The following is a 23,293-nucleotide window of genomic DNA, read 5'->3' as shown; positions in this document are numbered from 1 at the left end:
GGTATCGGATTGGGGCTGGCTCGATCCAGAGCTGGAAGACTTATCCCAATGATTCATAGCCGGGCCCGAGGGCAGGGCATCTGAAACGTTTACACAATGTCAACCTGGGCCAGAGGGCGAAGGTGATACCGGAGCCTTTGTTATTTTTGTGGGCAATTGGGGCTCATTGCTCACTGTTCGTTGAGCCGGAGTGACGTTTAAGTCGTCCTCCATGTCAGCGTCGTCTACTTCAGACACAGAGGTCTGGCACTGGGCTGGTGCCGCGTCGCATCTTGTAACATCGAGCCAGATGGTCACGAATGGTCTTCTTCAATCAGAATGATCAACAGGCCTCGCAGTTGATTTCTTCGTGCTCTGAGGATAGGCAGAGGTTAAAGACCTTGTACAGGTCCGAGTGTGGGAACTTAGCACCACACCCGGGGCATTTCTTAAGTCAGTTCCATTGACTGGTGCCGTGGCCGGCGCGGGTAGGCCTCGCGGCCCATTTCAAAGCTACTGATCGAAGTGGTTGGATTTTACAATTTGCGTTGAAAGGTAAACCACGGTCAAAAACAATACCGTTGAGTGGTAAGGATTGCACATTGAAAGGGTTCAAAGACTATAACGAACCGGAGCGCAGCAATACACAGCCGAACTAGATGGCAGAAAAAAACCTATCTGGAGATGGAGTCGATATCCATGCGCACTATCACTGTAAGGAGTCCCCCACCTCGTGACTACAATCACTTCTTCGAAGAAAAACACAGTGCAAACATCCGAGCCCAACACCAGATAGCGATCTACGCCAACGCATATGATCTACAGCTCATATGCCTCGAACATTCTTTTCTCTATATAAAAAAAAAAAACAAGCGCTACACTCTGAGTGTTGGTCTGCACTCTGGTGCCACTACGTAGGGGGTGAGGGCATTCTAAAAAACCTTTTGGTTTTTCAATAGGTGCCTTCCTTTTCTCAACCCCTCAAGCATTTCTTGATTAGCTTTTTCCCAGCTCCTTATTTCAGGAGCCTTCTCGTGTAGTGAGGTATATAGTTCAGCGTGATAGTCTGCTTGTCCTTCCTGGTTATCCTGAACATATAGCAACATTTGTGGCCTTTCAGGACGACTCTTTTGGAAGGCACACTATACAGAGCCAATGAGGATCCAAATGCTGTGCCTTTTCTTGCCACAGCTCACAAAGAGAAGATAACCTGACCGGATATGTAAAAAGAAACCCTGTCAAAACAATTATAAAAAAACTCAGTCCTCAGGGATGTCAAGAAAAGACGTTTGAGTGGTTTGGAAATGTTTTTATTATGAAAAATAAGCAAACATGTTGACCGTAGAGCTCCAGGATCCCGTTCCTAGGAGTCAGAAAAAACATAACCAACATGTAAGCTGTGCTGCATGATGTTACAAAGGAGGAAGCGTGAGTCTCCTAAAGTCACAATGCCAGCATTCACTTTCCTGTCTATGGAAGCATATCAGCTAACACTCATTAATTTCCTTACTTTTGTCTTTTTTTTTTAAAAGTCAGAGAGGTTTCTGGTTACCTATTGTTGATGCAGTGACTAACTGGTTTCTATTTTTTGAATGAAAAATACAGTTTGGTTATTTTGATCTATTAATCTGTTGCCAATTGAGTTTTTGCTCTGCTTAAGCACACTTTTCTACTGAAACGTTGTGTGTAGTTACATAGTACACTTTTGTAAAGTGCTCGGAGATCCTGCCTGTGGCGGAGCAATGCAGTGCATAGGACTATTGAAGAGGATCCCCTGGAAGAGAAGTGCTCCTTGTACAGTACTACATTTGCTCCTGATCTGACCTCTCCTTTTGTCCCTATTAAATTTGTGTTTAGATTTTTAGACTTCTTAGATTCATAAAAAAAGATCAAATACATAACTATTACCTCAAAATATATACAATTCTCAAAATAAACCGACTCATTGATTTTAAATGAGTGTTAAAATGTATTTACTGACATTTCTATTTCAAGGGTGTCAAGGGTAATCAAAAAGACTGGGAGCATTGGGCATATCTGACACCTATTTGAAGTAGAGCAGGTAGCAAGTACAATTTTCACACATTTCTATATAGCGGTATGTAAGCAGTAAGTGAGACAAATGATCAGCTACACTAAGATAACAGCTATTTTTCTGTTGGCTCGCCCCTTTGCAAATGCAACTGCCCTTTCCAGCACAAGGCCCAACCACTCCTTCAGAATCAAGCACTGCAAAGTAGGATCTGCAGTAAATACCAGATAGTTGGACTTCATGATCTAGAGCAAAACTACTGTCAGCAAATCAATACATAATTGATAAAAGTCAAAATTCTTTATCATCCAAACAGATGAAATGCCACAGTTTGAGCTTATATTTCATAGTCAGACTTTCAAGGCTCTCTGATGTTGTCATTTGGATTATCCAGTCAATAATTCCCTCTTGCACAAAGCAATGACTGATGTACAAGAAATCTGAACTTTGAGCAATCGAACGAATCACTCCATTTACATTGTTGGGCTATTTGCCAGCATCAGCAAACAGAGGGGCTATATTCGCATTACAGTAGGAATTTGAGGTTTAGTCTTGAATGGAACTAAAAAGAAGTTAGTGAAGAGCAACCTTCGCAGAACTTAAAGTTCCTGTGAAGAGAATGGTGAAGAGCATGCATCTGTTCATGTACAACAGGGATAAAAGTCCAACTAACAATGAAAAGGACTCCTACACGCCTCTAGTAACCATTAAGTGAGTTTCATTATCAATGTCTGCTTTGCAATTCACGAATTTAATTGTTCGGAATAAAAGGAGTGCATAATCTATGGCAAACAAAACTGTACTGCGCTACTGTTCTAGAACGCATATGAACAACGCTTTTAGGGAATAAATGTGGAAGATACAGCTCTGTAATGTGCAGAGATTGTAAATTATTTGCAGTATGGTGGAATAATAACAGGCTTTTATAACATTCTGATAGACAAATAATTGTACAATGCAAGAATTAGATGGATTCAAGGATTTATTAATTCAAACATGCATGTAAAACACTAAATGCATTAGCAAAAGATCAATTTAAAAACACTGTTCACAATGTTGAAACTTTCTCAAACATTCTTAAATTTTGTTCTAGTGGTTGAAAGCTTAAAGTTTGCGACGTAATTTCTGCCAGTGTTCAGGACAACAGAACATTGTTATCACTAGCACTAATTTACAAAACCTCACAGATCCAATATAACAGTACTTAGAAGCAATTATGGTATTCACTTGGGTGAGGTAAAATACAGTATTGGTAGCTAATTATGTAAATCTGGCAGTATGATGATATTTAATAAAGGTTTTTCGCTTAAAATAATGACGAAAGTATAAAAAAAGATTACATTTGTAAAGCTCAGTCACATGATTTTTACATCCGATATAAGACTAAAGAAAGTTCCTTGGAAAGCGCATTAGTTTACATGACCAACGTTAGCTCAAAAAAAGGCAATGGTTTAACATTCTATTCTGAGAAAAAGCAGTAATAAATTGTGAAACACAAGAGATACATATTGCACAGTCAGAAAAGGTTCTACAAGAAAAGCAATTACCTTGAACAACATCAATGGGAATGACCAGTTAAGAACTGTAATAATCGAATGCCCTGCCTTGAAGGAAAACAGAAACATATACTTACCTATAACAACTCTTCCATCCACTTTATGACACAGGCGTTTGCTGACACCACTTGTATCAGTGGCAGACATCCATCACATTGGCCTAATTTGTGTCACTTTTGTAGATGTTCAGAATGCTACAATACTGTCACTTTATATAACTTGATAAATGCAAATCTGCTTTACATATGCATTCCGAAAAGTTTCTTAGGACCAAGGTAATACCCTATTTAAAATACAACTATAATTTTAAGTCACAGCAGGAAAGCTAAACTGGTGTACAACAGATCATTGCAGTATTTAGCTGTGAATCAAAATTTTAAAGAACAATTCTAAAGCATCACGTTCTGATTCACAAGCTATACAGCGAACATGGGTTAATAGAATGTTTAACAACTGCATTAAACTGCAACATCTATTACTATGTATAATTAACTGCTCCACACCTGCGAAAAGAATGTTACAAATTAAACTTGTTAAAACGAGAAAGTAACCATTCTGGAGGACAATTGTCGTTTTTAGTGCTTAGTGTACATAGCACAAACAGTTTATTGGATAGTTTGGCAACACGTGATTAGTCTGAGCAATAACAAAACTGGTTTAAAAATAAGGCCATCTAAATGTTTTTCTATCATGTTTGATTTCATTTTAGTACCAGAAAATGTGTTTTCTTTTATACTTTAAACAAATGAAACCGTGAAATTGGTGGTAAATCTCGAAAAATGATTACAGGTAGAGGAAAAATGGCATTGCGAGTCTGTGCACCAAAATTTTGGGCAAAGCTTACAGGGGTTTAGAGTTGATGAGTTTACGGTGTCAATTTTTATAAGATACTGCATTTCCTCTTCCTCTTCTTGACGGGTGGTGGGCAGAGAACAGCTCGAATAGCTTCATCAAACACTGTTTTAAGACCACGCTGTGTAAGTGCAGAACATTCCAAGTATTTCACAGCACCTGGTGGGGGAAAAAAAAAAGTTTATGGTTCTACAAATCGCAGAGAAAACAGCTTCACATTAAGTGACAGTCTTGACATTAAGGAAAACGCAAATCTCAATTTAAATTTTGAACTAGAAAGCTCTTTGCTATAGCTAAATTCTAAACCACAGGCAATTACACTACTTATCAGTCTAGAAAAATGTAATGCAGGAGTAGAAACAAGTAATTTTACAAGTATTTGTGTACAAAACGTAAAATTGACAAGTCAACGCAACGTCTGATGTTTGCTGAATGAAATTACCAAAAACCGACTACATATTTCCCTGTAACCGGACTACCAAATAAATACCAATAGACAGAAAATGAAATTATGTGTCATTATAAAACAGTGGTTGACATCAAGCAGCCCACCACAGACATTCTTTGTTGCCAACTACACTACAAAACTATGATAATGAAATGAAATTTGATTTGTAAAGCGCATGGCTGCCCGAGAGCGTCCCAGCGCTGCAGAACAGAGCAAAACTGAGAAGGGTACCGTTAATTAGGGTGCATTAGGAAAAAGAAATGTTTTAAAGAGCTTCCGAAACTTAAGATAGCTGGGTTCGGTTCGAATCGTGACAAGAAGGGCATTCCAAAGCATTGCCGCATTAACCGAGAACCGGCGTCCCCCAGCGCGCGCCTTCCTCACTCTGGGGACAGTGGCCAAGTTTCTGAGGTCTGAGCGGAGAGTCCGAAGGGACTTGTAGGGGCGGATCAGATTCCTAAGAATGGGGGGACCCCTCCCCTGAAGTGACTTGTGAGTTATGCAAAGAGATTTAAATTTTATTCCTTCACGGATCGGCAACCAATAAAAGATCTCAGTGCCGGCTTGGCCGAAGATCTTATTGAGGAGTCGGTAAGCAGCCTGGCTGCTGAATTTTGGACACGTTGGAGCGTGTTGATGGTAGCTTCAGGTGCCGCCAAGAGCAGGGCATTGCTGTAATCCAGTCTCGATAATATTAGCCCCTGGATTAGCAGTTTCCTGGACTGGAAAGGCAAGAGTGGAAGAACCTTTTGTACAGACCCGAGTAGGCCATAGCATATACCTGCTGTTTTCTTTGCTTGCGTCCTGAAGGTCAGGTCCCGCTCGAACCATACCCCTAAGCTTTTAATTTCATCTTTCGGAGCGGGAACATCACCCAGGCAGGGGGGCCAGATGGACTTCGGTAAGGATGTTAGTTGATGGCCCAGGAGCATAAACTCAGTTTTTGCTCCATTCAGTTTGAGCCGAGAGCTGGGCATCCAGGAATGTATTCCCGAAAGGCATGTAAATAGATTTTCAGAGCACTTCTCTTGTTGGGATAGCGAGACGACTAGTTGGGTGTCGTCCACGTAGGTGACTATTTTAATCCCAAAAGGATTAACCAAGTCCTCCAGTGGGGCCATATGAACGGTAAAAAGGGTAGGGCTCAGTGAAGAGCCCTGAGGCACTCCACACTGGAGAGGGATAGATTTAGAGAGCGAGCGCTGCCTTCCCAGATCTGAAAAGATAGATTGCTCAAAAAGGATGCGAGCCATTGCAAGGCCATGCCTGATACTCCCAACCTAGTGAGGCGCTGAATTAAAATTCCATGGTCCACCGTGTCGAAAGCTGCACTTAGATCCAGGAGGATCGCGACAGCAGATCCCCGATGAATCCAAGATGCATCTCGCCTCTTCTGCCACAGCTATCAGGGCAGAATCTGTGCCTAGACCCGGGCGAAAGCCCGTTTGGGACTTGCGCAGCAGTTTGTTGTTTTCCAGAAAGGAGGAAAGCTGCTGGTTGACCATTTTTTCCGCGATTTTACTGAGGCCTGGTAACAACGAAATTGGGCGGAAGTTAGCCAGGTCAGAAGAATCAAGACCTGGCTTTTTTTTTTAGAAGGGCCTTCACCCTGGCCTGCTTCCAGCTGGGGGGGGATAACACCACGTTTAAGGGAGGCATTTACAAGATCAGTTGCTAAAGGGGCGATTGCATCAGAGATACGCTTGAGAATATACATAGGCGCGGGATCAGACGGGGAGCCACTTTTCATAGAAGACAGGGCTTTACAGAAATCTTCCCTGGAGATATGGGTAAAGGAATCCAGGAAAGGGCCAGGGATAGGGGCATAGTGGTCATCAGGATCAGGAATTGCCACACTAAGGTAGGCAGTCTAAACATTTTTGAATTTTGGTGTAAAAAAAAAAAAATAAATCAGCTAATTGGTTACATATTGCTTCAGAGCTTTCCTGCCTATGGGGGGCGCGAAAGGGTACCCTGAGGAGTTATTTTACAATTTTGAAGGTTTCCCTGGATGAGTTCGAAGAAGTTTTAATTCTCTCTTCGAAGAAAGCCGCCTTGGCCTTTTTCAGGGCAGCTTTGTAAAGCCTCATAGCGGATCGATATGCCGCTTTATTGTTGGATGCCCAGTCTTTTCGCCAAATGCGTTCTAGTTTTTTGCACATTTTTTAAAGATTTGAGTTCCATCGTGTACCATGGTGATTTAAAGACACTGCTCTTCTTTGTTAAACTTTTTCTGGGTAGTACAACATCTAGCGAGTTATTCAGCCCGCTTCGGAAATTTATATCCGCCACTAATGGATCTGGCTCCGGCAGGGGAGCTGTTTGTTCAAGTGTCTGGGTGAGGCTCTCCAAGGATAGCTTAGACTAAGCCCTCTCTAAGGTGCGTGGTAGTGCGACACGTGGAGGATCGGTGCAAGTTTTCCATGCGAACAGGACTAAAAAATGGTCGGACCATGGGAGAGGAAGAGGGGGCTAGAGTCCAACTGAGGGATATTAGAGAATATTGGGTCCAGTAGATTCCCTTTGGAGTGCGTGGCCTCTTTATAAGAATCAGCTCGAAAGATTTAAAGGTCGAGCCTGAGGTCAGCTGCCACCTTGTCATCGGGGTCATCAAAATGTAAATTAAGATCTCCTAGGATAATAAAATTAGGTGAAGACGCAGCTGCGGCTATAGTGGTATCTGGAGAGATCCTGTGAAATGTTTCATACAGCCCGGGGGACGATAAATGAGACCTGTCAGAGAGTTGTTGGGGGTGATTTGAATGATGAAGTGGCTACTTTCTGAGTCAGCTATGCAACTGTCTTCAATCCTACAGGTAAACCTGTCTTTATAGACTATGGCAAGCCCACCTCCCTTTCCATGCGACCTATGTTGGCATTGAATAAAGAAGCGATCCGGAAGAGCGCTGGCGATGTCGAATTCCGCGTTGGGCGATAACCAGGTCTCTGTTAGGAACAGTTTATCGAGATTCTCATCCTGGATCATAAGGCTAAGTTCCACCGCGTACTTAGGTAGTGACCCGCAGTTAAGTGCCATGCTAAGGTGACTCAAAGCCTGTTCACCAGTTCTCTTTACCCGGGTGATTTTAGGACACAACTTACATTGCCTGAATTGGCTATCAGACCTCACAAGCTGATTACACAGCGGGCCGACCTTTTTTCTTTGCTGTAAGAGCTTGTCCCTGGAGTATATCTTGCGGTGTTTGGGGGGGGGCGGTTAGAGTTTTTGGCCCTAGGCCCGGTCTGGCGCAGACTGGCTTGCCTCCGGCGTGCCCGCCCGCTGCGCGGACAGGAAGTGAACTATCATTTTATAGTGTCTGGGCCGTCAATCGCCCGAGCACTAGTGCGCTAAACGTCTGCCTCTTCTACGATGGCGCCTGAAGTCTGCGCTCGTAGGGTAGCTGCCTGAGACCGAGCAGAGCCCTAAATCGGCCCCCGGTTCCCAAGAATGCGGAGAGGAGGTACCCACAGATTCAGAGGACAAACTAGTATAAACACAATACCTGATTTTAAAATTAAAGTAAAGGCACGAAAATGCTTGGTTTTAAAATAGGTACCCAGGGGTTGGAGCAGAGTATATACGTGTGTGTGTGTGTGTGCCTCGACACGCGGCTTTTCGCCTCAGGAGCCCTATGTTCTTAGGTAGATCGTGTGGTTTCCTGGTCCGCTTTATAGTGTCTGGGCCGTCAATGGCCCGAGCACTAGTGCGCTAAAAGTCTGCCTCTTCTAAGATGGGGCCCGAAGTCTGCGCCCGTGGGGTAGCTGCCCGAGACCGAGCAGAGCCCTAAATCGGCCCCCGGTTCCCAAGAATGCTGAGAGGAGGTACCCACAGTTTCAGAGGACAAACTAGTATAAACACAATACCTGATTTTAAAATTGAAGTAAAAGCACCAAAATGCGTGGTTTTAAAATAGGCACCCAGGGGTTGGAGCAGAGTATATACGTGTGTGTGGGTGCCCTGACTCCCGGCTTTTCGCCTCAGGAGCCTTATGATAAACCTACATTGACACTTTCTGGCTCCACCACATTTTTTTTAGAAAAGATTTAGGCTACAAACAAAAAAGGTTTTTTACTCCATAGCAACAGTACTGAAGCAATGAAAACAGGAATGAGAGTCCTCTTAAATATCTTGCAGAAATAGTGTTAAAAAAAACAAATCTGCATTTTGGCTTATTGATTTGCCAAGATGCAGGGCAAATTGTATACATCCATATACAATGAATGGACCAGAAGTAGTACAAAAAATGAAATTTAAACAGGACAATCTAAAGGCATGGCAGATGGGTAGCGTAATTAAAATGGGATGAAAATGAATAGTTAGAAGTTAATCAAATGTCAGTAAAAGATCAGCAACTTAGTATTGTGTTTTTTTTTGTGGTTGCTCCGCCAGGTTATTAGCAAGAAACCAAGCACTAAAAATGCTGATAGTTCGAGGCATTTGTGTGGAACAAGATAAAATCAGCATGGCTCCATGTTATGATCAGTAGCAGATTATTGCTGACAAGTTATACACAGCTTCGAGCATCAGAAACCAAACCTAAATGTAATGCACTTGACAACTGGCAACCCTTACCCTCTCTCCCACCCGCTACACACTGTCTCATAGAAAGTTATTTAAGCATGTTAAATCCTGTAACTACATAACACTAAAATTCATAATGGGGCCTTTTGACGGGAATTTCATCTCATGGTGCAATCTAAATGGCAGCACTGTCTATATCAAGAACCCCATCATTAGAACAGCATAGATACAAGTCATTATCCAAACAGCCCTATGGAACTTCTACCAAAATCAACACAGGAAGAAAAAAAACTCCTTGAGCTACAGGACAAGGTCTTAAAAGTTACCAGAAAAATCGCAAACCTTGCATGGTGTGGTTTAAGAATCAAGGGAGAAAATGTAAACTAACTGAAGTGCAGGTAAAAGCAGAGCCAGTCACTTTCATTCCCAACTCTTTTTGGCGGAGGAGGGTATGCAAGGTGGCTTGAATTTAATACATTTAAAAAAAATAAAGGTTCAGACTAGAGCGAACTATTTAACTGACAGAAGATAAAGGGACTCGAAAGTCACTTTGTTAGCAGACTGATCTCCCATAAAACACCTGAACAGAAACATTTATATGATCGCCGTAAACTTTAAGAGAAGTTCACTTTGAGAACAGTGCATTTGAAGCAAATGGTTACACATTCTCTGAAAATGTGTTAGCAAGAAATGAAAATAAAACGTCATACCTATTTCTTTAGCCATGGCGAGGCCCTGAGGGTAGGTAATTGGAGTTAACTTCTTTTCTTTGAGTTTTTCAATGGTGTCTTTGTCGTCTCTTAGATCAAGCTTGGTACCAACCAAAATGATGGGAGTGTTGGGACAATGATGTCTCACTTCAGGATACCACTGTAGAGGGGGGGAAAATAGACTATTACGTATGTGGATTGTTTAACAACGCTCATGAATGCTACGCCCAGTTAGAATAGACACCCATAACTATCCACCCAGCACCAGAGGAAAAATGCCCACTGAATACTTTTCTGTATTAATTCCCAGAACCCAATAATATTCATCAATTACAGGGCCTCAGCTCACAAACCAATGTCCACCTACCACAAAACCACATACCACTATGTAGTTGCTGCACTCAAACTATACCCAGTTTGACTTCTAACCACCGCTTGATGAATGGAATTCAGCAGAAAACCGTACCACTTAACCCCCCCCCCCCCCCTCCCAAAGGTGGAAACAAGTGAAAAGTGACATGCTATGCATGTGGAAAAAAATGTGGCAGGAGTGTGCAAGGCTCACACTGAGTTCACAATGATTTTTGTACTACTAACTTTGCCCAGCTAGGACCATATTTGATATCAAGCAGCCTGAGAACAATTGGGGGACATTCAGATAGCATGTAACATCGGGAGTCTAGGGGTACGCACAGGAACAGAGGCCCATGAGTTAGCTGGTAAAGCAACACGTCCTTGGTGGCTGGAACGTCAAAAACTAAATAAGGCAACATCTCTCCATGAGAGGAATAGCAGACCCAAATACGACAAAGCAAAGGAGAGGAAATTTTAGAACAGAACTCTTCTGCATACATGTTTAAAGCAGCAGCACTCCCATCGCATTGTTTTTGACCAACGAGTAAACAAAATAGCTTTCTGCAGGCACACCTTTTCACATGTTTAGCCTGGCTTGCTTTGGTGAAAGATATGCTCACCTGGCTGGATATGATGTTGTTTGTTTTTATTGTTAGATCTTAGTGTGTGTACGAGGGCCACTGTATGCCAGCATACAACTTTGATTTTGTCTTCAGGCTGCCCATCCGATTATGGACAGGACAGCATGCTAGTTTCCTTTTTCATGGCTGTCAAGGATCCAGGAAGCTCCTACAGCACATCTGGCCAGCATCATCAAGCAACAATTGAAGATCACCACTATAGTACCTAAACTGCAAGGATTCTTGCCTGCCTTGAACTCAGGAGCAAACCTCTCATGACCTATTCTGTAAATGTAGGGGGTCATAATCCGCCCACTTTCAAATCAATCAAGAAAGTTTACTTAGTTTGAAAATCACATAAAAAGTACAGGCAGAGAACATTTGAAAGCCAATTAAAATCACTGAATTTCGATAGTGAACTGCATGTTTAAAAAATCATATAACAGCAAGCCATATAAATGGATTAGTGAGCTTCTGTAAAACGCACAAGGCGACAACACGTTTTGGAATTACTCTCAGCATAGGTAATAAAAAGTTGTATGAAATTTGTGTTTAAACAAAAAAAGAAACTTAGGCCCAGCAATGCCTGGTTGAAAAGGCCATCACACGGGCATGTGCAAATATTGTGGCTAAGTATTCCAAAAGAAGGAAACCATATGCTCGAATAATGCCAGACCTGAATCTAGAAAGTTAACACACTCTGCAGTTACCTGCAATCAGCGTTAAGATCTCAATGCCTCGTTAACACTAACATTAGTGCCAGCCAGTTGCCTTTTTCAAATAAGTTTATTCTTTGTTACGACCCAGATATTCTTAAAATGTCTTTTACCCAGTCTACCTCCACGCGTGGCATTGGGTTCTCAAGCAAAGATGGGTGAACCAAATTTACTAACCTAGATTTTACGTATGACATCTAAGGGATAGTGTACCCTTTATCACAGATAGTCATTAAGGGTTGCATGAGGGTTCAGCCAGATAGATATCCATACCATTAGAAGTCCAAATTTAATATAATTCTCAAGTTTGTGAAGAATTGGCATCACTCCTAACTCCTGTCCCTATGTTGTGATTAGTATAAACTGAAGCTTAGAAATTTCAAGCATAGGGGCAATAGGTTTCCTTCCTAACATTGAGGGCAATATTTGTACGGCCCCCAGACTGGATACCTTTCTGATGCCGCAAAGATATTGTACCTTCAAGGAAGCATCTAAATGTACCCCCAAATATGGAAAAGCATGAACCATTACTAAATGTGTTGTTCTCCGGGTTAAAAGTACAAAGGCTGGGTCTACTGGATCCGCAGGAGCGTAGCTGTGATTTGAAGTTAGTGGACAAAGCTAAGCTGGTCATAAAAATAAATGAAATGTACCAACTGCTTCCTTAGTTAGGCCCTTGGGGTGCAGACCAATATGAGCGCATCAAAACACAGGAATGGGAGTTCCCTTAACCATGGGTACATTGATAATACTCTTTAACAAACATGTATTATTTAAGTATAAAATAAAAGTAGGGTTATTAAACAGCGCAATTTAACTCCTCTTTTTCAAATCAAATGGTTGTTAGCTCCTATTTAGTCCAAACCTCACCTTCAAGTTACTAAGCAAAACAGCTACGTAGAGTAGTATTCAGGTCCAATTCTCGTAAAAGGAGACCACTTGAATAATTTACTGTGAAAGGCACTAGAAAGCGGACCATATTTAGAACTATAGATTAATTGAAAATGTAATCACAATTGTGCCAGTGATGCGGGTACTTAGTATGGCTAAGAAACCATCACTATTTCTAATGGAATTGGCCATCTGTCAAAAAACCTAGTTTGCCTTTTCCACTGCCTCGGCGAGTCGTTCCCAATGCAAGTTTTAGAACTCCTTTCTTCTCTTTCAGATTGGGCTTATAGTGCATGCGGAAGACTATGACCTCTTCTCTGTTACTTGGTTTTCTAGCCACTGCCTCATGCAAGTGCCAACTGGCGGAAGAGCAAGCTGCATCGAACCAGCACGGGGAGGTTACAGAGGAAATGGCTCATGGATTTCAAAGCGCTTTCTTAATGCAATGGCAGAGAATGATAAAAGAATCAAGCTTCGAACAGCATTAACAGTGTCTGAAAGGCAGACCATGAAAGTACGGAGGTTTGATTTTCATGGTTTAAAATAAATAGATGGATTAAGGAGCTGCCATTCTAATTGCAGACCATTATGTTGTAGAACTGGTTTATTAGTATAGTCTGTAGGTGTATAGATAGGTAACTCAGGAGACAGAAATTCCATTCCAAGTGGATTATGGTCCCCAAAATTTGCATCCAGAAAATCACAAAAAAATATTTAAAATGAAATTGCAGTTTTTAATGTACATAGTCCGGTCACGAGCCATTAAATAATTACCTAATATTTCACGCTTAATATCTGCGTTTGCACTAGGCACTGGAATCGATGTGTAGTTACCAAGCATACACAAATCTAATAAATACTTTGGCATTAAAATCACCACCAATCACATTTAGGGAATTCTTACTAGAGAAAATAAATCCAAAACATTAAACTATGTTAAGACCAACCATACCTCTGCCTGAATTTCATGTACTGGGTAGGTCAGAATAACATAGGAAGTCCACACTAAGCAGTGGAGTTTTACCAGGTTTACTGTAAAAGAATCATATAAAAAAATATGATTCAACAGCCACTCAAGTGGTTTAAGCTATGAATATATTTTTGGAATATTTAAACTAATACCATTAAATAGCATTGAGGTGGGGAGTGGTCGGAGGAATACCATTAAATGAGGACAGGCCGGCTTGAGTAAATCTATTCCGATCACACTCTGTAGTGCACAGAATCTGTTTTGTAAACGGATATCGAAGTCCAAGGAAATAGAAGTGCAAGTGTGATTAGTAGAAATTTGACACGGATAACCCTGAGGCCATCTGGAACGCTTGCCCCCAAGGTCTATAAATTGAAAATTAAAGAGCCAAGCAGTAAAGCAATAATGCAACTATTTTTGACAATGGAAAGTTTTAAAAAATAATTTCAGGAGCCCAATTTATATTAGAAATTTAATGAAAATACATTCCCTAATGTCTTCTTTGATTGTCCCACTTAGACCATTTTTATTTAAAATAATTTGATTCCTATTGCATATGTGAAACCCTTCTATGAAGACAGCCAGCGGATGGCTTTTTTCAGTCACTGAACATGATCCTTACTTTGCACAATATTTAATGTAGGGACATATAAAAACCTTGGGACTTACGGACAAGCTTAAGGAGGAGAGTTGAGAGAACCCAACGTTTGAGGTTATTTAATGGTAACTGGTGCATATTGCGGTTTTCAGGAAAGACTTGCGAATAAATGTTGCTGGACTTCATTCAGGTATATTTTATTACCACCACCTGGAACATAGCAGGGCAAGAATACAAAAGAAAAGTTTCAGTAGTGCATTTTGCATTGGTTAATGTATCGACAGTCTAACACCACAAGGCCGTAGCACAGGTGGTGGGAGAAGCACATTTCTGGTGGTGATAAATCCCAACTGTGCTGTGACTGCTGCAGAATCTGGATTGGAAGCAGTTGAGAAGATTGTGGTGATTCAGGAGGATGAAGAGTTGCTTGCCGATGGCTTTCTCCAGAACCTTTGCCCGGCAAGGAAGTAGGGAGAAGTGTCTGAAGTTGCTAAGTTAGTTGGGTTCTGCCAAATGGTTTTCAGGAGGGCTGTGACTGCAGCATGGCTTCCACTCCTCTGCAAAGCTGCAGACCTGAGGGAGGGTTTGATGTTGGTGAGGAAATTACTGATACCGGGTCCTCCTAGGTTGTAAATATGGCATGGAAATGGGTTTGAGGGTGCCTCGGAGGGGACGGTCTTCATAATTAAGGTGGTGTCTTCCTCAGCGAGTGTTCTCCAGTTGGTTAGAAGGCGGCTCAAGTGGTAGGTGTGCAGTTTGCCGATGATGTTCTCTGGGTTCGGTTGTTTTCCGAAGTTATTGTAAATCTAATCGCTTTTGTTGAAGTAATTTGAATGACAGTTCCTTGGAGGGGGTGATTATTTGGCTGAGGCGTCTGGGGTGGTGAATTCCTTGACGATAGTAAATAGAGGATGGCCTTGTAGGTTTATCAGTCATTGGCATCCTGGTTGGTTATGTAATTCCTTTACTTTGCAATTGAGTTCCGATGAGAGCGAGAGCGTCGACGTAGGTGGAAGTCCATTGGTTGAAGTTGGAAATGTCCTTGGATAGGTTGTTGGTGGTGTCTGGTTGGTTTCCTTCAAGTGTAACGCACGTCTGATTCCATTATTCTACTCCAGTTCCAGCTGGGTCGGTTGGTTGGTGTTGTTGGGAGCTTTGGCATGAGTTTTTGAAATATGGAAATGGATAATGTAGTGGACGGTCCATGTGAGTGGAGAGGCGGAGCAGTAGCGGATGCAGTTGTCAGATGCGAAGATCGCGTCTAAAATGTGTCCTGCGTTGTGAATAGGATCCGTGACAAGCTGGGAAAATTCCTATTTTGTGTAGACTCTTGAGGTCAGTGGGCATTGGTCGGAAGGAGCTTCCAAGTGGAAGTCGCCGAGCAGAAGGAAGTTCGTGGGAGTTGATGGTGAGGGGGCAATGAAGTCTGAGATGAGGTTGCTGAAGCTGCCTCATAGGTCAGGTGATCTGTTGGTTATGAGGCCATTTAAGGTTGTGTTGTTTCCAGGTTGAAGTGTAAGAAATCCATGAAAGGGTTGTCCGAGTCAGTGGTGGTTGTGCATTTGAGGGCGTTTTGTAGAGGATGGCGAGACAGTCTCCAGGTTTTGTAGGCAGTCCAGGCATGCAATTTTGTATCTGCTGAGGCGGCCACGGCGATGTCAGGACTTAAGGCTGGGATTAACCCAGGTTTTCTTTAAGAGAAGGTCCGGTATGCTATTGAGGAGGTCCCGAATTTCGATAGTGTGTTTTTTGAGAAAGTGTGTGTTTAGGAGCATGCATGTGAGGGTGTTCTTCTGACCAGGTGTGGTGAAGGGTGAGGTGAGGCTATGAGCTGGTGATGTGGGAGTCTGAGCTAAGGTGAGGCAGGAAGAAAACTAGGAAGACACAGGAGAGAAGATAAGGAGGTGGGAGGAGAAAAAAGCACAGAAGGAGTTTAGGGTGGCCGGGGAAAAGATGGAGGCACAAAGAAAAAAGGCACAAAACAAAAGAGCGTGAGAAATGCGGCAAATCAAAGGCATAGTTTGAGAAAAAGGCACAGCAAAGGCAAAGTGAGAGAACGAGGCACAACAGAGAAAAAGTCATGTGAGAGAAAGGAGAGAAAAGAATGGACTCGGGGCAGTGTCCAAAAAGGCTGTAGATTGGTTGGGAGACCAGTTCTAGGAAAGTGGAGAGCTGTGGCCAAGGCACATGTTTGAGATGGCTTGTAGGCAATGAGCCCTCTTGCCACCCCCATCCCCCTAAATGATAAAATGTACTGTCGCAAGATGTAGGAAAGTGCTTTAAGAGCAAGATGGCTTTGCCACACCTTTTCCTCCCAGCATACTGCTAGGTTGGGCTGGTTTGCGAGTAATGCAGTCCTCTTGCCCGGTAAAGAAAATGCCTTCATTGCAACTCCACCGAGACTATCAGGTTTTGAACTTTTATACCACTGGCGTGGGTTTTTGACCTGCTGGCAGTAGTTGGTCTTGCTGATGCTACTTTTTAAAACTTTGAACCAGCAGTTCTCCCCCTCACCCCATAGTTTTCAGTTCCCAGGTTGGACTAGTAGCTGGCCTCTAAGCTTTGAGTGACCACCACTGCAACATCTACTTCAACCAGCCCCTCAGAAATGTAGGCCCCCAATACGGAGATCCACTGTGACACACCCAGTTGGACGGGGTATGGTGTTTGGGGGCGTCAGAGAGGGTGCCTCTGATTATTACATTGGTTTCTTTTGGAAGAACTGGAAACTATATGGATCCTTAACTGATTTTCACACAGGCTGTACTCCAACTGGAAACAGATTCCCAGGACACTCATGACAATGAATGCATTGATTGCCCTTTAACTTTAATTGGAAAGGAACCTTGTTTGGATGGTAGGATTTAGATCAAAAGTCGTTTTGACCATTTCTAGCTTTCATCTCAAATCACTAAATTTTTCAGTTTGCACCCAGTACCAGAGAGTAGTGCAGCCGAGAGGAGACCTACATAAACTCTCTACACTGAGTATCTCTTAGGTACATCAACTTTATCGGCTCTAATGTGGTTTACAAACACTGCTCCACACAATACCACTGGTCATAGGGTACAATGCTGTTTTAAGACATTGTCTAGGCCGTTTACCTACTTAACTATTCTGGTTGAATATCCGCCCCAAAAGGGTGCTACAATCTTCTGTTTGTGTGAAATTTTTTCCACCTAATATAATTGCACCTTTTCATTTTAATTATAGATGTCCTAAATTCCGAGCAGATTATATATCTGACTGGAGAGGATTGTACTGTATGTTTTATATAGTGTCATGCTGTGCTCCAGTCTCTAAACATCTTGATTCATCCTTAGAAAACAAATACCTAAAGTAAATTGGGTATTTACTTGGAGGGCAATAGTATTGGCTGTCCTGGGACACTTTCGGCAAATAATACTGATCCAATTCTGCACAGTAGCCAGATTGCCGCAGAACCCAAGAAAGGGCCCCATAAGGACACACAATTTGATACCTATAGGTAGGAAGTCTTCTCTTGTTCCCACACTTGAACCCCAAACATCAGGCAGGAAAAACAAGGTTTGAGCGGTTACCTAAATGTGAAGGTAGAAATTCCTGTGTATTAGGACTCAAGCATTCTTGACTACGAGGACCTTCATGTTCTTAAAGGGATCATGCTCTCCAAAATGTACCTACCTACTTGTGCAGTTTCTATTTCCCCAGCCTAAGAACGGTGTGAACGGTTTTGGAATAAGTCCAAAATGGTTTGATCATCCAACGCAACATGGTATTTCAATGAGCCGCAATGGGTCTTCAATGAGCATCTGTCATGAGTAAAATATGGACTTGGTCCTCTGAACAGTTTGCTTTTAGGCATAGACTGAAAATTCCATTAGCAGAGGAAACTGACATTCTAAGAACTTCCTTTACCAGTGTCATCTTTCTTCCATAGGTCATCAAGTGACAACTGCTGTCTTGCACAACTTTGCAAAGAGAACGAAATATATTCTAGGGCAATATTCATAACAGGTTCGAAAAGTGCCCCAATTCCGGCTCGTCTGCTGTGCCACCGAAATAACAAGAATATTGACGTCCCAATATGGTGATCGGTGAACCTTAATTTTGATGGTTAACACACAAGCACTTTTGGGTGACCACACCTTCCTGCATAGTTACAGAATTAAAAGTTAAGATATGTGAAATAGCTAAATTAACCATATGACTGGTAATTCCGAAGCTGCAAGCAGTTTGATGGTCTCCATTATAAATTAATCAAATTCCTTTTACTGAAATGCCTTCTAACCATTGCTTTCTAGATCGGTTGTGAGCTGTCCAAACTTTTTGGGAAGGGAGCTGAGGAACAGGGTTGCTTAGGCTCAGGTGCGTCAGGACAAAGGCAATGACTGACTCAAATTTTTGGTTCACGGGATGACTGGTGAACACATTAGAATCCTGAGATGGTAAGAACAAGTACCTAGTGTTGCTGTGATCCACTGGAGAGACGTCAGAACCTAGCAGCATCACAAGCTTTCTTGCCATCAGCATAGGTGCAGGACAACAGCACAATAAGTTAGGCAATCAACTAAAAAGCTTAAATAAAAAAACTCCTGGTAAAGAGCTCAGACATGGAGGTATTTAAGTTAAAAGGTTTATGCACCTTCATCATTTTACAGCCGAAGGAGCATTAAAGGTAGGTATCCATTCAAGAATCAGATCTTTAATGTTAATAGGCTTTTTGTCACTGGCATACAGGGAGACTGCCATATTAAATTCTTATAGCATAAAAGCCAAGAGAGATAGGGAGGGCTCTTGCAGAAATGCCAAACTGGTTTTGGAGTGCGTAAAAGACCTAGGTTGGGCTGCTTGGTTCTGATCAGATGAAAGATTCTTGCACTGCAAAACTTTCTTCTGGACTAAGCAGTCATAAAACCACTGGAGAAGCAAGCAAAAAACCACTGGAGAAGATGGTCAACTGTCTAACACAGCTAAAAGGTCTAACAGTTAGTCATAATTGTTCTCAGATCATATACCGAAACTACACTGAAAGGACAAGAAGTACTTTTATCCAGGCAAGGTTTCTTTAGCAGTAGGTATAGGACAGTGGATTTGAGTTTTAAAGGAACTATTAAATTCAGATGGTTAATTACTTAAAGGAATAATGTCCTTGATTATATGGACAATCTGAAATAGACAAGAATCTTTAGGTGAGCCAGATGGCTACAGGAAACGCTTTAGTCCGCGGCAGACCGGGGCAAGGGGCCACAACCCCTGGCCCTTCCTCCATCCCAGTCAGAAGATACAACTCTGACTCATTGCAGACTTAGAGCTAAAACCCCATTACTTTGCCCTACCTTCTATAATCCACCATACCAAAATTCAACCTGCCCCCAGTGCGGATTCCAGCTCTCCACCGTTCCTTCAACTAAAATTACTCTGCAAAGTATCCTTCTTCTAAACTGTAGATCCCTCCTAAAACACCACCGAGATCTCATTATTACTAGAAGAACATAGCCCCGACGCCCTGTTTCTAAAGGAAACTTGGCTCCATCGAGTTAGACCCCGACATCGTCCAGGCCCTACCCAAAGGATACCAAATTGTGCGTGAAGACGGCACATGTGGAAGAGGAGGCGGCCTAGCAATCATCTACAAAGATTGCTATAGCTGCCGCAGCTCCCCCATCCAATTTCCAACTGCGAAAGTCTTATTTGTTCTAGAGTTCTCCTCCACAAGCACTATGTCAGGAATACTTATACACAGTCCTCCTGGAACCCAGGGACAGTTCCTGGACTCCCTGTCATCCTCCATAGCTGATCGAGTGTGCAGCTCCTCTAACTTTACCCTCCTGGAAATTTTAATTTCCACTTGGACAACCCCTCAGATAATTATGCTTCAGAAATTATCTCCATTCTTGCCGCACTACAGCTGCAACAATTTGTGCAAAAACCTACCCACACTAAAGGTCATCTCCTGGACCCCATCTTCACCAACAGCCCAGGTCTTCTGGCGGGAAACCCTCTGCCCCTTCCTTGGGCTGACCATTTTTTAATTCCTGTCTCTTGGGATCGCTCAGCCCCCTATCAAGCATCAAATATAGCCACCCGGAAAGAACGCAGAGTGGACATCAGCTCTAGACTTCCACAAACCACCCTGCAATGCTGATCCTTCCACTGCCCATGAAAACTTCAATAATTGGATTTTAAACATCTTAGACTCCGTTCTCCCTATCACTATAATAAAACCAAAGCGTTCAACTAAGAGCGCCCCATGGTACTCCCAGGATTTACGAGAAAAGAAACACCAATGCAAAAAACTCGAGACACTGCCGTCTAAACTACTCCCTGACCAGGAAAGCGGCGTATAGAGCCGCAATAAACACCTATAAAAATGAAATCAGAACAACGCAAGCAGCTTTCTATGAGAGCAAGCTAAACGCACCTGCATCCAAACCCAAGGAAAAACTACAAAATCGCAAAATCCCTTCTCAAACCTACTGAAAAACATCAAACACCCCTCAATCCCCAAGCCCGCTAACGACCTGGCAGAATTCTTCCATAATAAAATACAAACCATTTACTCCTTCCTGCACACTCAAGCCCCAACTTCAATAACCACTCCCTCCGAATCACAACCACACACCTCAGTAACACTCGCCAACTTTCCCCCACTGGATCTACCTTCACTACAATCCATAATGCATTTCGTGAAATCCGGATCCCCCAAAGATCCAGCTCCTCCACGTTCCCTGCTGGCAGCCACTCCACACATTCTCCCCACCCATCTTCGATCTACTCAACACCTCACTAGCCACTGGATTTGTCCCGCTGCCCTGGAAACGGGCTATGGTCAGAGCGCTCCTCAAAAAACCCAATCTAGACCCCAACATTCCAGGAAACTATCGACCTATATCTCTGCTGCCTTGGCTCAGTAAGATCCTGGAAAAACACATCAACAAGACCCTGACTGAGTTTCTGGAGACCCACCAGCTGCTCCACTCCACCCAAACAGGTTTTCGACCCACGCATGGCACCGAGACTGCCCTTATCAATGTGATAGATGAGGCAAGGAAGATCACAGATCAGGGAGGCACTGCAGCTATAATCCGGCTGGACCTCAGTGCCGCCTTTGACACTGTAAACATCATACAGCATAATACTGCAGCGACTTACCAATCTAGGAGTCTCCTTATCAGCACTTTCTTGGATCAAATCCTTCCTGAAGGAGCGATCTTTTTAAGTCTTTGAAGGCGACACTGCCTCCGCCAGCAAACCCATTGACTGCGGCGTGCCACAGGGCTCTTCCCTGAGCCCTACGCTCTTCAATGCGTACATGAGCGCCCGTGCTGAGATCGTCCGCCCATTCGGGTTAAAAATAATCACCTATGCAGACGATACTTCGATAGTGGTGGCCCTGAATCAGCCTCAACCCGCTCAACAACCTTCGGGACTGCCTGGAGGCTGTGACCTTTTGGATGACATCCTCCTGTCTCAAATTAAACTGAGACAAAACAGAGCTAATGCTACTAGGCCTCCACCCCAACATCGACCACCTCTGGCCCATCTGTTTGGGACCCCCCCCTCCCCCGAGGACACAATCAATTTGGCTGGACAAGTCCCTCGATTTAAAATACCAGGCAGCAAAACTATCAGCCACCTGCCTAGGACTACTTAGGCCCATTAAAAAAATTACCCCCTCCTACCCTTTAATGCCAGAAGGATCATGATCCAAGGCTTCATCCTATCACGTTTGGACTTTGGAAACGCCCTATATTTACCAGGAAATATCTCTTTAAAAAGGAACAGAAGTGGGTTTACAAATTCAATACTGATAAGGCTGGTTTGAACGAAGACATCCCCTGGATGTCTCTATGTTTGGAAACACTTTTCTATATCTGTATATACCATAGTATACACACTTTGGGATCAATGCACCAGGAGAAACACAGTGGATTGTCATCTCAACGTGGCTCTAGTGCCATCGCCCTCAGATGTACTCTCAGCTAGGACAATACCACACAGGGTCCTACTAGGTTATATACACCCTTGTAAGGAGGGGGTTGAGTCTTTCTGGTCGATAACTGTACTATAATAACAAAGTGTACCCTTGTAACACACATTAGTGTTTCGACTTAAGATACATACTATATACATCATTTCCCCTACTATGACTAGCAATTGGACATCTTACAAACGCTTTTTGAGAAAGAAATTGGTACGATCACACGACTCCCAGTAGGATGTGTTTAGTGGTTGAGATGACTGAAAGGGTGACGGATGAGGACCATAGAGACCATCACATTCTTTATACATCCCATTTCTTCAGTGTCTCCACCAAACTATGACACTGTATAACAAGAGGAGGTATGGTTAATAACATTGAAAACTGGGTGCGTTAGCGGTATGACAGAGCTCGACAGACCTATGTAGTGTTCACATGACAACATAAAAGACTACCTTTATCATGTCTTTAAGTTTGACTTTTAATAAAGGGGTTTCCTTCAACTAACAGTCCCAGGAGGCTGCGTTGTCATCGCAAGGTTTGGAAACATGATGCACGGTGATAGTTAGATCGCCATGCTCTCTGAAACATATGTGCGTTGCAAGGTGTCCCCATGAATGTTTGACGCCACATAATAATGAAAAACCTGGTTAATACAGAAGCACGAGGCTATTGAGTTCCGTAGATGTACTACATTTCCCACTAGGCTGTGGTATCACGTGCCCCGCACCACAGCGAGCGGGTTTACGTCATCGAAGGAGCATACAAAGATGGCGCTCACCTCTGCCGCAGTACCTCCCCGAGACGGCACAGAGGACGCCTGGAGTACTGACGGAGAAGTGAGTGCGCGTGTATGTAAATAGAGGCGTCAAGCGGTAAATATGCTAGCATACGGCGCTGCTGATCCTTCACGGATCTCACAGACGGAGAGGTGAGCGCGTGTTTGTTAATTAAGGCTCTGAGCGGTAAATATGCTAGCACACTGCGCTGCTGATTATTCACATGCCCCGCAGTTATACGCACTATGCCGCTCACCACACTGGCTTCCTAGGTTACGTCTGTATTGGCACAACTTCCAGACG

The 23,293-nt window shown here is 43.0% G+C and overlaps 1 protein-coding gene across 2 annotated transcripts in view; it reads right to left on the bottom strand.

The window, feature by feature from the left end:
* Positions 1-2,975: 2,975 nt before the first annotated feature.
* RAC1 (Rac family small GTPase 1) overlaps positions 2,976-23,293 on the bottom strand; it is an 81,933-nt gene continuing 61,615 nt past the window's right edge. Inside the window, exons 5-6 of one of the 2 annotated variants that reach the window (XM_086940751.1) lie at positions 10,100-10,259; positions 2,976-4,578 (exon numbers count right to left, since the gene is read on the bottom strand). In XM_086940751.1, the coding sequence (XP_086796877.1) occupies positions 4,448-4,578; positions 10,100-10,259 (291 nt within the window). In that variant the 3' untranslated portion in view covers positions 2,976-4,447. The remainder of the gene's footprint in view (positions 4,579-10,099; positions 10,260-23,293) is intronic. The other variant, XM_086940752.1, reaches the window with a different exon arrangement.

The sequence above is a fragment of the Lissotriton vulgaris genome, chromosome 10 (assembly GCF_964263255.1).
Source record: "Lissotriton vulgaris chromosome 10, aLisVul1.2, whole genome shotgun sequence".
NCBI lineage: Eukaryota > Metazoa > Chordata > Amphibia > Caudata > Salamandridae > Lissotriton > Lissotriton vulgaris.
This window is presented reverse-complemented; position numbering and strand designations above follow the sequence as displayed.